This window comes from Armigeres subalbatus, chromosome 3 (assembly GCF_024139115.2).
Source record: "Armigeres subalbatus isolate Guangzhou_Male chromosome 3, GZ_Asu_2, whole genome shotgun sequence".
Classification (NCBI taxonomy): Eukaryota; Metazoa; Arthropoda; class Insecta; order Diptera; family Culicidae; genus Armigeres; species Armigeres subalbatus.
Genome location: NC_085141.1, coordinates 302,975,245 through 302,989,256, shown reverse-complemented (window position 1 = coordinate 302,989,256; position 14,012 = coordinate 302,975,245). Strand labels below are relative to the sequence as shown.

Genomic DNA, 14,012 nt, shown 5'->3' with positions numbered 1-14,012 from the left:
CTATAAAGTTCTTTGTTTTCGCAGACTGGAAACCGATGGCATAGCTAGGACTTTCTTTTTGTGGGGAGCATAGGGATTAGATTTGATTATTCAATTTCTTACATATCCAACTGGACATCCTTCAATAGTATGGCGACCTAATTGTTTAAGTCGTTCGGAAATTGAAATCATTTAACGATACGAAATTGGGTTTTCGTATCGTTAAATAATTTCAATTTGGAAACGAATTAAATAATTAGGTCCCTATACTATTAAGGTGTCCGGTTGGATATATAAGAAATAAGCCTAATGCATTATAAAAACCCAGAATAATTCACCTAGCGGTGATGGTGCCTTTCTCGTGTATTATAAAACAAGAAAACACATAAGAATCACAGGAAAATCACATAAGAGAGGTCAAAATTGCTCGGAAGCCTCCTTTCAAGAGGCTCGGAAGCCTCCTTTCAAGAGGCTCGGAAGCCTCCTTTCAAGAGGCTCGGAAGCCTCCTTTCAAGAGGCTCGGAAGCCTCCTTTCAAGAGGCTCGGAAGCCTCCTTTCAAGAGGCTCGGAAGCCTCCTTTCAAGAGGCTCGAGGCCTCCTTTCAAGAGGCTCGGAAGCCTCCTTTCAAGAGGCTCGGAAGCCTCCTTCAAGAGGCTGGAAGCCTCCTTCAAGAGGCTCAGAGCCTCCTTTCAAGAGGCTCAGAAGCCTCCTTTCAAGAGGCTCAGAAGCCTCCTTTCAAGAGGCCTCAGAAGCCTCCTTTCAAGAGGCTCAAGCCTCCTTTCAAGAGGCCTGGAAGCCTCCTTTCAAGAGGCTCAGAGCCTCCTTTCAAGAGGCTCAGAAGCCTCCTTTCAAGAGGCTCAGAAGCCTCCTTTCAAGAGCTCAAGCCTCCTTTCAAGAGGCTCAAGCCTCCTTTCAAGAGCTCAGAAGCCTCCCTTTCAAGAGCTCAGAGCCTCCTTTCAAAGAGGCTCAGAAGCCTCCTTTCAAGAGGCTCAGATGCCTCCTTTCAAGAGGCCTGGATGCCTCCTTTCAAGAGGCCTCAGATGCCTCCTTTCAAGAGGCTCAAGCCTCCTTCAAGAGGCTCAAGCCTCCCTTTCAAGAGGCTCAGAAGCCTCCTTTCAAGAGGCTCAGAAGCCTCCTTTCAAGAGGCTCAGAAGCCTCCTTTCAAGAGGCCTCAAGTCTCCTTTCAAGAGGCCTGGAAGCCTCCTTTCAAGAGGCCTCAGAAGCCTCCTTTCAAGAGGCTCGGAAGCCTCCTTTCAAGAGGCTCGGAAGCCTCCTTTCAAGAGGCTCGGAAGCCTCCTTTCAAGAGGCTCGGAAGCCTCCTTCCAAGATGCTCGGAAACCTCCTTCCAAGATGCTCGTGAACTTCCTTCCAAGAGGCTCGTGAGCCTCTTTACATGAGGCTCGGAAGCTCCTTTACATGAGGCTCGTAAGCTTCTTTCCAACAGGCTCGTAAGCCTTTATTCAATTGGTTCGGAAGCCTCCTTTCAAGAGGATCGAAATTATTCTTTCGAGAGGCTTAGAAGCCTCTTTTTAAGTGGTTCTATAGCCCCCATTCAAGAGGCTCGTAATCCTCCCTTCAAGAGGCTCAGAAACTTCCCTTCAACAAGCTCGGAAGCTCCTTTTCAAAAGGTGCAGAAGCCTCCAATAGTCATGTAAGTCCTGTAGGAAGCTTGATGTACAAACTTAATTTGAATTGGAAAGTTCCACGAAACTAATAAAAAATTCAGTCAACTTTATGGAGATCCATATATCTCGTTATTTTTCAGGACTATTTTTCATATATTTTATTAGCTATGTTTTTTTTATACACGGTAAAAAAAATAAGGGGTACCTCAATGCATGCTAAATTGCTAAACTTCGAAGGGGTACCTCTCAAGAAAAAGGGTAATAACCGCTGTGCTAGAGTCTCAACCTTTTCCTTCAGTGGTACCCCTTCAGTTCTTTACATAGCTTGAGGTACCGCCCAAGGTTTTTTTTTTAAATTTCACCTTCCCATAGACATTAAAGTAGGTAAGTTAATCGAAATTCGATTGAATCTAAAAACAATAATTTCGTTCATCTGACGAATTTTAGTACCGTAATCCGGGGGAACATTGATCAGCGGGGTAACATTGATCAGTTGAACCATTTTCAAAAGATGAATAAAGTATTACTTTCTGTTATTACGATTACTTATTATGAGTTAGGTATTTTAATCTTGACTAAATTTGCTACCGAATAATATAATCTCCACTAGAATTTGCATTTAATTTTTGCCATAGTTTGAAAAATAAAATCAACATCATTTTGTTAACTCACAGTAAGCTGCCAAAAAGCACTCAAAACAAGCATAATAACAAAAAATTGAGATCGTACGTACAATTGGGTGATAAGTAATCTTATTTTCTTTGTTTATCCATATTTTTTGTTTCAAAATTTTGATTTTTATTGTTGAAAAACCAGATAATTCACCTAGCGGTCATGATGCCTTACTCGAAACAATCAATACGCTTCGCCTCAGTATAAGGATTTCAAAAGTAATTGCCTACCTTAAGGCGTTTACAAACGCTTGCTTTATAGACGTAACAAAGTGAAATGATTTATGATCAAAGTTACCCCAAATTGGAAATTCGAAAAACTAGACAAAACAGATTTTTAAAACAATTTTATTATTATCAAATAATCAAGAACAATAGCCTCAAACGTTCTACACGTAGCAGTACTCGTTTTAAAAATATGAAAAAAGCAATCATTTAATTTACGGAGGAAATATTTACAAAACATTGAAAAAATTGATCAATGATACCCCGGATTACGGTACTTCGACTTAACAATTCTTAACCTTGGTGACACTTGTATTTGTCATTTAATGTAATGCGTGCGAAGAAAACAAACTTTTGAAAAGATGAAAATGTTTTGAAATCATGGAACCCTTTGCCATTCTAATCGAAATTCCAGAAATGAAAAGGTGTAACGACCGGATCAACAGTTTAGTGAATAAAAAAACGAACAGTGGGTAATGTCTGTGACATAACCGCTAAGTGGACGTAGGACTTGACTTGACCATGCCTTTAAGATACATAATATGTCCAAATTTCTCACATCAACTACTTTGGATAAATAATCGGCGTTGCATACCATTCCTTGGCAAAATCTTCTCATCAAACCGACACAGAAATCAAATCTACCTCGAACAAAAACCATCAAAAAAAAATTCAGGAAGTATCTGTCCGGTCACGAAATATTAGCCTCGACAGTGGCAACCTTCCCACTGAAGGGGATGTATACTGTATCTCAGCCCTTCCACTGAAAGGCCTCCTAATCCGTGCGATAGCGACTGAAGGAGAACATTATTTTTAACTCTTAGAGCCTTGAAAAAGGCTGTTTGCTTCGGCTAAGTGCAAAAAGTAAGAAAACGATCATTTCAAATAACCGCGAAATTCTAGTGATGGTATAAAAAAGATTGAATGCTCTGCGAGCGAATGCACTTTTCTTTTATACCTTATTATCTTCTCTGCTTCCCAATTGGTGGGCCAATCAGCTAGTGTCTTGTATCCCGCTTCTTTGTCAGTTAAAGCGTCATCATCATCAACGCGTTCGAGAAAGGCTTCTTCTTTTTTACGCTTGTTGCTCGCTGCTGGCGTCTATTTCCTAACGGGACTTTTCGCTTGATACAGGCCAATAAGCCGGGCAAGCGAGCTTAGAATTGCAGTTCAGGTGGGAAGTACGTGTTCTTTTCTGAGACAACATTGTTAGTAGTAGAAGGAAGGAAACACCCGGACATGGGATTTCGGGTGATAAGATTTAGAATTGGTAACATGCCAATCAAAAAATGCCAATGCCAAAAAATCCAACATTTGATGAAAAATCGATTGATAGTTTATTAATGTTTGAGCTGTTATCGGTGTTTTTTTATCCAAATAAGATTATGTGAGAGATTTGGACATCTTATGAATCTTTAAAGACATGGTCAAGCGAAGTCCTTCGTCCACTTCGCGGTTAAATCAGAAAAATTATTCACTGTTAGTTTTGACGCTATTTATGAAAATAACACATACAATTTTATCACTAGAATATTGGATTTGGCACCCAAGTACAATTTATATCCCGAAGGGTATTGAAAGCATTGATATTGATCTCTATTATTGGCTCTCTGCAGAACCGTTTGTTTTTTGGACATACATGCTGCATCATGTGACTTTTCTTCAGCCTGTCTCGGCTCAGCACCGATGCCGGCCGGTCTCGGCTCGACTCTGCTACTGCTGCCGGTATCTGCTCAGCATTGCTGCTTTGTCGGATCTGTAAGGTGGACTGCTGATGTACTGGCTAGGTTTCGGCTGATGATGGTCGCTTCGATGGTGTCGAGCCGAAAAAGCGGTCGGTGCAGACTTCATTCCCTGCTAAAAGGTGTGAGTGCTGTTCAATCGATGATGCGGATGCTTCGCTTGTCCCGGTCAGAATGAAAGGAAAAAATCGCGTTGCGCTATTTTATGGCTTCTCGGCAGACCCAGCGGCTGCTCATTCGCTGGTGTCTGCACCAATCAGAACGTGGTAATGGAATGATGCAAGAATTATGCGGTACCCATATTTATAGGTTCCCTTGATCTCAATGTTTTTCATTGAAAACAGTTTCATGCCTATTGAAACAAGTTTTTCGGGTCTTATCAAGCATGGACATGGAAGGCATACTTGAAATCTGTCAATTGAGGGGCTTACCGCAGAAATTCGTCCACTGAGACGAACGCTATTAACGTTCAAAATCTTTCAACACAGCGTAACGCGGTCGATTTGAATATTTTGAAATGACACCCGGTATAGTAAAGAGAGACGTAAGTCCTACGTCAAAAGATAAGGATGAAGAGGATGCAAAGATTGCAGAAGAAGCTAATCGTCTTATTCGTCAGGGATTCGAAAATGATTTTGTACGAACTCATAGTTTTCTCACTAGTGAATATCGTAAATTTACCACACCACAATCAATAGTACTTGCTACAACCAGTGATACAGGAAACCTATTCAATCACCCTTGTTCCCGTATAAAGCTCCCTGAAGTAAAACTACGTTTTCTGGGTGCGTATCGGAGTGGATAACGTTTCGTGACACGTTTAAGTCCCTAATTGACTACAATCCCCAATTTGCGCCCATCGACAAATTGTCGTATCTCGTTGCTTCCCTTTCCAAAGATGCTAGGAAGATGGTCGAATCCGTCGAGCATACTGCTGTAAATTATCCAGTCGCCTGGAACCTACTAGAGAAGCGAATTGACATAAAAAAGTTAGTCGTCAGAACGTTAATTGATGCTCTATATTGAGCCCCTCAAAAGGGAGTGTTATGCATCTTGTCGATGATTTTGAACGGAACCTGTGTATGATCGACAAGCATTCCCACGAAAGACTGGAGTGTTGCTGGTGCACATGGTTTGTAGTAAACTCGATTCGTCCATGCTGAAGCAGTAGGAAACGTACCACAAATCGACAGAGGTTCCCTACGAAGACGTCATCAAGTTTCTTCGTACCCATTTAACGGTGCTCCATTCGCTGTCTCCGTCGAAACCACGCTTGTTAGATACACTCAAACCGGAGTCGTACCGGTCACAGAAGTCGAAAATAAATACAGTCCACATACAGGGGTTAGACAAAAGGTTAAGATAGGCAAAATTTTGTCGAAGTTCAAATCAGCATATTTTTGTGTAAAATGATCCGATTTCGATGAAATCGGGACTTTCGGATGCGGAAACTCTTCTAGTATACTGTCCCCATGTAAAACCTCAGATTGGCCTTTGGCCACCGGAGATGTTCCGGGTTTTCCGAGGAAATGTTTAAAATGCATTTTTTCTTCTACTTGTCGTTTTATCTGACGTTTACTGCCATCATGTTTTACACTCTCCCTGGGAACAAGAACTAATATGCTGACCAATGCTGGCTGCAGATCGAAAATTCGTTTGGTATACGCAAAGATATGGCCATTTTCGTAAAATCGGTACGGGATTGGCCATAAAACCTGAACAGATGTCACTTTCGCAGAACATCCGGAACCTGTTACAAATTGGCCAGAGAGTCTTACAGTCACCATAATGTATCTTTAATAAAGATCCTATATTCATCGGCTTGGGAAAACATGAATTTTGACACCCATATATGCATAGTTCCAAACGGTGCCAAAACCGAGCCCTCCTGGAAGGCCCCTGGAACCTGCTATAAGGGTGGCAGTGAATTCTATCACCCTTAAAATATTTCTGTAATCATCGTCTGGCAAAGCCATGAAGATTGATATCCATATTTGCATTATTCAGATCTGTTATCATTTCACCATGTTCCCGGAACCGTTTTTATGGAAATGGCTATATCTCTGCATAGTTTTGATGGATTCTCGATCTACAGCCACCATTGGCCGGAATATTAGTTCTAGTTTTTGGGGAAAGTATAAAACATGATGATGGGGCCCTCCTTAGCCGTGTGGTAAGACGCGCGGCTACAAAGCAAGACCATGCTGAGGGTGGCTGGGTTCGATTCCCGGTGCCGGTCTAGGCAATTTTCGGATTGGAAATTGTCTCGACTTCCCTGGGCATAAAAGTATCATCGTGGTTAGCCTCATGTTATACAAATGCAAAAATGGTAACTTGGCTTAGAAACCTCGCAGTTAATAACTGTGGAAGTGCTTAATGAACACTAAGCTGCGGGGCGGCTCTGTCCCAGTGGGGGATGTAATGCCAATAAGAAGAAGAAGAAGAAGATAAAACATGATGAAAGTATACGTCACATAAAATGACAAGCAGTGGAAAAAATGCATCTTGAACATACCTTCGGAAAACCCGGAACATCTACGGTGGCCAAGGACCAATCCTAGGTTTTGCAGGGGGACAGTATACTGGAAAAGCGTCCGGTTCTGATGGTCCTGATTTTATTAAAATCGGATCATTCTACGCAAAGTTATGATGATTTGAATTTCGACATAATTTTACCTATCTCAACCTTTTTGTCTAACCCCTGTAGTTACTACTACTAGTTCATCGCCATGTTCTTGCCCGTTCTGCTCTACGTCTCCTCATTCTCCATTCAAGTGTGAAGCATTGCAGAAACTTTCGGTCGCCCAACGTTTCGAGCAGGTGAAAAAGAAAGGTTTGTGTATCAACTACTTCTCCCCCTTCCACGTAGTCAAAAATTGCTCATCGAGTGCTTGCAGAGCATGTGGCCAGAAACATCACACAATGCTACATCAGTGATTGGATGGGTGGCCTCCGGTAGGGCAGGCTCCAACCGAACAACTGAGCACACTTCGAAACTTGCTTATGTAACCAGTGCTGAATCTCTCGATGCCCAGCTTGCTCACTTTTGGGAAATTGAATCTTGCTGGAACAAAAGTACCTTTTCGTTGGAGGAAACCGCATGCGAAGAACATTTCTCCAGTAACGTCTCTCGTGATGAATCAGGTCGCTTCGTAGTCACTCTTCCCAAACGTTCGTCGATGCTAAACCTATTGGGAAGTTCGAAGGAGATTGCTACTCGAAGATTTTTTGCTCTCGAACGTCGCCTGCAAGCCAACCCCAAACTGATGGAAGCATACTCGGCCTTTATTGAAGAATATCATCAATTATTGAACCATATGCGAGAAGTTGTCGATGAAGAAATTTTTGTTAGTTGTATTTCGTACTATCTCCCGCACCATGGCGTGGAGAAAGCAGACAGTACAACCACGAAGCCTCGAGTAGTCATTGACGCTTCGTGTTCTACTCACAGTGGGATCTCGCTGAATCAAGTACTGATGGTAGGTCCAGTCATTCAAGATTACCTGATAGTAATCATTCTGCGGTTTCGGATGCATCGCTTCGTTTTGCTGACATCGAGAAAATGTTTCGGAAAATTCGAGTACACTCTGCTGATTATCCACTACAGCGGATTCTCTGGCGTAGCTCGCCGGACCAGCCTTTTCGTACCTTTGAGCTGTCAACAGTGACGTACGGCACCGCTTTTGCCCCGTATTTGACAACCAAGTGCCTCCAGCAGTTGTCCAAGGATGGGTCGGAAGAATACCCCCTCGCTGCGTTCACCTTAGCAAAGGATTTTTGCACGGACATGTTGACTGGCGTCGACTAGGTGTAGAACTCTGCCAGCAGCTTCTACAATTGATGCAGTCGGCCGGCATGAGCTTGCGTAAATGGACATCGAATTCTCGAGCAAGTACCGCCCACATACCAGCAGAGCTCCGCGATGAACGAACTACATTTTCACTGGACTCGTCTTCCGCTCAAATCAAAACATTGGGGCTCCAATGGCAACCGGTGGACGACGTGTTTCGATACTCTGTTCCCAAATGGTCCAATGAAGGGCCAATTTCTCAGCTTAAATGGGCTATCGGCGATTAGCATTCCTAGATGGGCGATGCCTGCTTCAGTTCTCGTGTCCACTTAAGTGCATGGTTTCTGCGATGCCTCGGAGAAGACATATGGAGCCTGCATCTATATACGCACAGTTTCGACAGACGGAATGATCGCCGTTGGATTGCTGGCTGCCAAATCTGGCAAGATGGCCCCTATCGGCGATTCCAAAAGGCAGAAGCGCATCTGTTTACCATGTCTGAACTCTCATCAGCCCTTCTCCTAAGCCATTTGTACTACAAGGTTCAAACAAGTACAGCGTTAAAAGTCAAGGCCATTTTTTGGACAGATTCAATGATCACCCTCCACTGGCTTCGTTCGACTCCATCGCGGTGGAAAACTTTCATCGTAAATCGAGTCGGCATGTATCCAGCTCAGCTTCAAGAGAGCACATCGTGATGGAATGGCCCACCATGGCTTAGTCAACCATCGCGCTTTTGGCCACCTCTAACTCCACAAACCTCATTTGACTTGCCGCACGAGCTACTTGAAGAGAGAACAGTATCACAGCCGATACAGGTGCACCCATCAAGCGAAATCTTCTCGATTCGATCGTAATTTTCGGCACTCGTTCGTATCGTTGCTCTGCTCCGTCACTTCAGTCACAACAGCAAGCCAAGTAACCCTACAGATCGACGGTCAGGTTTTCTTCAAACGTTGGAGTTCATTGAAGCTTCCAACAACCTTGTTCGACTAGCACAAAACGAAGTTTTCGCTAAAGACATCGCTGCAGCAGCTACACACGGTAAAGCTGAATCGAACTCGAAACTATGGAACCTCGCCCCGATTCTCGATGATGGTATTCTACGACTTCAAGGCCGCCTGAGACATGCGGCCATCTCCAGCGACAGAAAACATCCAATTATTCTGCCAGACTGGCACCCTCTAACGATTTAGATTCGATTCGTACTATCATTTGAAGAACCTGCACGCTGGACCTCAACTTCTTGCGACATGCGACCGGGAAAAACTTTGGCCTCTTCGTCTTCGGGATTTGGCACGAAGCGTTGTGCACTCCTGCGTAAGCTGCTTTCGCTGCCGTCCTCGTAACTAGATCAGCTTATGGGGGACTTGCTTCTTGAAAGAGTAACACCGTCATTGCCGTTCCTCAACACAGGAGTAGATCTATGTGGACCGTTCCAGTATCCCAAAGCTAAGAAGGCACCTCCAATAAAATGTTTCGTAGCCATTTTCGTCTGCCTTGTCACCAAGGCAGTGCATATGGAGCTGGTCTATGACCTCTCCACTTCGGCGTTCAAGGCAGCGCTGCATCGGTTCATTGCTCGAAGAGGAAAGCCAAGTCTCATAGAGTGTGATAACGCTACAAACTTCCGAGGAGCAGCAAGGGAATTAAAGGAATTGGGCAAACAGTTTCGTTCGCAACAGCACCAGGATGGAATAGTCCATCAATGTGCGGACCGAGGTATAAACTTCAAGTTCATACCGCCCCGCAGTCCAAACTTCGGCGGTCTGTGGCAGTTAAGTCCTTTAAGAATCGCTTCCGTCGGAAACTCGGCGCTCTCTCAGGACGAATTCGTCACTCTGCTAGCTCGCATCGAAGCCTGCTTGAACTCGCAGCCGCTGACGCCGTTCTCTTCCGACCCGAACGACCTCGAAGTGCTCACTTCGAGACACTTCCTCGTTCACCGTCCGCTCACTTGCTTCCCTGAACCAGACAGCAGAATCAAGAACTTCTCCGGCGAATCTGGAAACGGTGGGCAGCAGATTACCTGTCTGGCCTCCATCCACGAACCAAGTGGACACGCATTCGGGACAACGTTAACATTGGAACGATGGTGTTTCTAAAGGAAGATGGTCTTCCGCCTCTTAAGTGGAAGTACGGAAGAATCTCGAACATAGTTCGTGGAGACGATGGCATCATCCGGTTCGTAGACGTCCGAACAGCAGGCGGAGAATATCGGCGCGCAATCATCAAGATTTGCGTACTCCCAGTAAGCCAACCATCAACCGAGCAGGCCTAGTCACAATCCGGTTGGTCTTTCATCGCAGTACTGCGCAACATTCGGAGGCCCTAGTGCGTTCGAACCCTGTAAGTATTAATTTACAATGAATTTTCAAAAAAAAAATGGATTGTTTGTACTCCGGCATGTGCGGCACTTCGACGGCTGCTGCGATGGGTTACCATTGAGTATGCCCAATAGGGTGGTTCAAAAAATCGATTTTGCTCCACAGTTCTCATCTGATTTTTTACCATGTTCTGAGTGACCTCTGAAAATTTGAGCTCATTTGGATTAAAACTGATTTAGCACAAGCCGTTTTAAGTTTGCATGCAAATTAGTATGGGGAAATTTATTTTTTCATTACACTGTTAATGACGTTCCCCCATTAAGCGCAGGTTAAAAGAAAACCTACATAGCTAAAAGGAATACTCAACAGCTTTCACCCAACGAAAATCGCATGTTGATTAATCGCCCCAATAATTAGTAATCGATTTTAAGACAGGTTGCGAATGTTTAGTCCTGATCGTTAAACTTCTTTGAGGGCATCACTGAAATGTGCAGTGCAACATAGTAGCCTGAATTTGTGTGTGCTATCTTTCGCGCCACGAGCAGCAATGTTGCCTGTCGATGAGTTATGCATTTAGCTCCAGAAAACCACGGTATAGATTAAATTCGATTACTAATTATTGGGGCTGTTAATCAACATGCGATTTCCGTTGGGTGAAAGCTGTTGAGTATTCCTTTTAGCTATGTAGGTTTTCTTTCAACCTGCGCTTAATGTTGAAGCGTCATTAACAGTATAATGAAAAAATAAATTTCCCCATACTAATTTGCTTAATCAGTTTTAATCCAAATGAGCTCAAATTTTTAGAGGCCACTCAGAACATGGTAAAGAATCAGATGAGCACTGTGGAGCAAAATCGATTTTTTGAACCACCCTAATACCTATACATACTTCTATAAAAGTAATGTTCAATATTAATCAAATCAAATACTTAAATATGTACCTCTATTACGAAAACCGTTGTTGAATCTTACTAGGTCGAAGATAGATTAAAATATTATCCAGAGTTGACGCTGCATAGAGTGAATTGTTAATTCTTTAAGCATCATATAAATGTTTTTCTATACAAATTGAGCAGAGAAAGTGGAATTACCTGAAACAATCATACAATGAAAATCAACTAACGGTATTGAATATTTTAACAATGAATCCCAGAAATGTACTGAATATTACGCTCTTCCAAAAATGGAGTGATGCGCGAGGATCCGCATATTTTCATCAGAATCAACTATGAAGTTCAAATGGGAACGTGCAAAAACACTCTTTACCATTTTCATGTTATATTCTGCACTTCAACAGTTGTATTCATATGTATCAAAAATAACGTTTCTTCTCTTCGGTGTAACAAAATAGTTTTGATGCAGCTATTTTAAAAATTTATCTAAATAAAGTATCGCCGGGGGTGCAATCTGGAATGCTTACGCAATACCTAAAAAGCAAACAGAAATATTAGTTGAGTACATATATATTAAATAAATAACATCAATACTGAAATTCATGAGGGTAATTCAATATTGTAACTGTATTTGCTTCTTATTTACCCAAGGTGAAAAAATATGGCATTGCCCAACCTGATGACTTCAAGGAGAACCTCTACACAACCTGATCGACGTTGGAGTGAGCCGCAACGAAAACTTCTACGACGTAATTTCCTGCAGTGAAGGATGTCATCGCCTTGACGAACTGCCTTGAGCGACCCGGTTAACCGGCGGTTACGTGAAGCAGCAAATATGAAGCAAATCAGCGATTCTCCTAGTGCCAACGGTTACTTCTCGATCGACAATCTCATCATTTTTCGTAGTGTGCAATATTGCGGTTGAAAGGATCGATCTTTTAACAGGGGCCGGCATATGTTGGAGCCACATTAGATTTAAGCACAGAAATAACTTCTTGTACCATATTCCCCTTTGTATCAAATTCACTATTAGTTCTATTGATCTCGTTTTGCCATTGTGCAGTAATCAATCTCTCTCCCTTATCACTAGCCATCTGCTAGCAAGAAGAAAACGATCTCGACTTCTATTACCCCTTTATACTGAATTCCCATATATTGCTAGATGCAAACCAGAAACAAACCAGTGAACAATAAATTGTCGGACAGTGCACATCGCTTTATTTCTCTCGTCAAAAAAAACTCTGCCTCGTTTCGTAGTTAGTTAACTTAATTCCGTGTCTAGTAAATCAGTGCAGTGGAAGAACGAATCCTATCACTAGAACGGTCTCCCAAATTCCGCCGCGATAACAGACATGTTTTTGTTAACAAGCGTCATTTTGCATTAGACAAAACAAATGCAAGTTCACGGTTTTCTTCGTTTATTCGAAAAGTCCAAAAAATCAAAGCAACAAACTTGTCATTTTTCATAAGTAGTAGCGTCTGGCAATTATTATCCTATTTCCAACTTCCGAGTCAGAGCACCGTGTAAAAGCTAGTTTGTAATAAATTGTGATAAGAAAATTATTTTGAGCTTTTAGTGGAATGTCGTTACTTGTCATATGACGAATTTGTACAATTCCATTTAATTCCACCACTTGATTGTACCTTTGATAGATACGTATTTCGACCTCAACAGTAAGGCCTTCTTAAGTGTCTCGTAAGTCGAGTCAAGTACGAGACACTGAATACGGTCTTACTGTTGAGGTCGAAATGCGTATCTGTCAAAGGTACAATCAAGTGGTGGAATTACATGGAATTGTACAAACTCGTCTTATGACAAGTGATAATTTGTGATCCACGACACGGTCGGCGCCATCGATTTTAAATGGCGCGACGCTATCAACGCTGACTGAAAATGATCTACTCTAAATTCTTTTACAATTTAGTGAAACAACACATGGAGTTAATAATTATTTTCGAGCGTCTTAGGGGAAAATGTTACACGGTTTTAAAAAAAATTATCTTCCTTTTACTTCCACTAATTTGTTTCTTCTTGTCTACACAAATACCACTACTTGTGGACATCTTCAGTGTGTTGTTTATCGACATAAACAACAACATAACGCACTGAAGATGTCCACAAGTAGTGGACGAAATACGTATTTGTGTAGACAAGAAGAAACAAATTAGTGGAAGTAAAAGGAAGATATTTTTTTAAACCGTGAAGACATGGAGGTAGTTAGCTGAACTACCATAAACAACATAACATACAATCATACAATCGATGTTGAGGGTTTGCACTATCCCTAAGTATGCCAACGTAGATGCTAGTAGACGGAAATCATCCTGCTACCGTTCACAACATTGTTTTTCTTCCAATTCATTTCGAATTCAAGCGTTTTTGGTTGATTTTTTTCATCTCGTACAGAAGTGCACCTAACAAGAACTCGTCCGATACCCGTACGTTCGTATAAGAAACAGCGACAGGATGAGATTGAACTACCTCTATTTGGCATGAGAATATATTTTCGTAAACCTTTGTTCAGTTTACTGCAAATTGTTCTGATTAGCATTGCAATTACTATTTGTGTGGGAAGTGCAAGGGAAGTGCCAATTCTGAGTGATTCAATTTTCAAAAGCTTGCTAAAACGAACACGATGGAGACGCATGGTAGCTTCTAAGAAATGAGCTACGACGATCCCTCGTTCGGTTATGTGACATATGATAATCTTTTTTTATCAGTCCCGTAAAATCGGTAAAATCATCCTCCCTGGTGATTTAT

At 42.3% G+C, this 14,012-nt stretch overlaps 2 protein-coding genes across 2 annotated transcripts; both read left to right on the top strand.

The window, feature by feature from the left end:
- Positions 1-7,142: 7,142 nt before the first annotated feature.
- Positions 7,143-8,050, top strand: LOC134222612 (uncharacterized). Its single transcript, XM_062701776.1, has 2 exons — positions 7,143-7,721; positions 7,850-8,050. Exons 1-2 carry the CDS (start codon positions 7,143-7,145, stop codon positions 8,048-8,050), a joined length of 780 nt encoding a protein of 259 aa, XP_062557760.1.
- Positions 8,051-9,393: 1,343 nt separating this feature from the next.
- LOC134222611 (uncharacterized) lies at positions 9,394-10,137 on the top strand. The gene has a single exon (XM_062701775.1). The coding sequence runs from the start codon at positions 9,394-9,396 to the stop codon at positions 10,135-10,137; it is 744 nt and encodes a 247-aa protein (XP_062557759.1).
- The last annotated feature ends 3,875 nt before the right edge of the window (positions 10,138-14,012 follow it).

What these genes read in the sequence shown, in the direction of transcription:
- LOC134222611 (XM_062701775.1), top strand. Translation starts at nt 9,394, where the DNA reads ATGGGGGACTTGCTTCTTGAAAGAGTAACACCGTCATTGCCGTTCCTC.
- LOC134222612 (XM_062701776.1), top strand. Translation starts at nt 7,143, where the DNA reads ATGTGGCCAGAAACATCACACAATGCTACATCAGTGATTGGATGGGTG. An exon ending in CGCTGAATCAAGTACTGATG is followed by an intron (nt 7,722 to 7,849) that starts GTAGGTCCAGTC and finishes TATCCACTACAG; the next exon opens with CGGATTCTCTGGCGTAGCTC.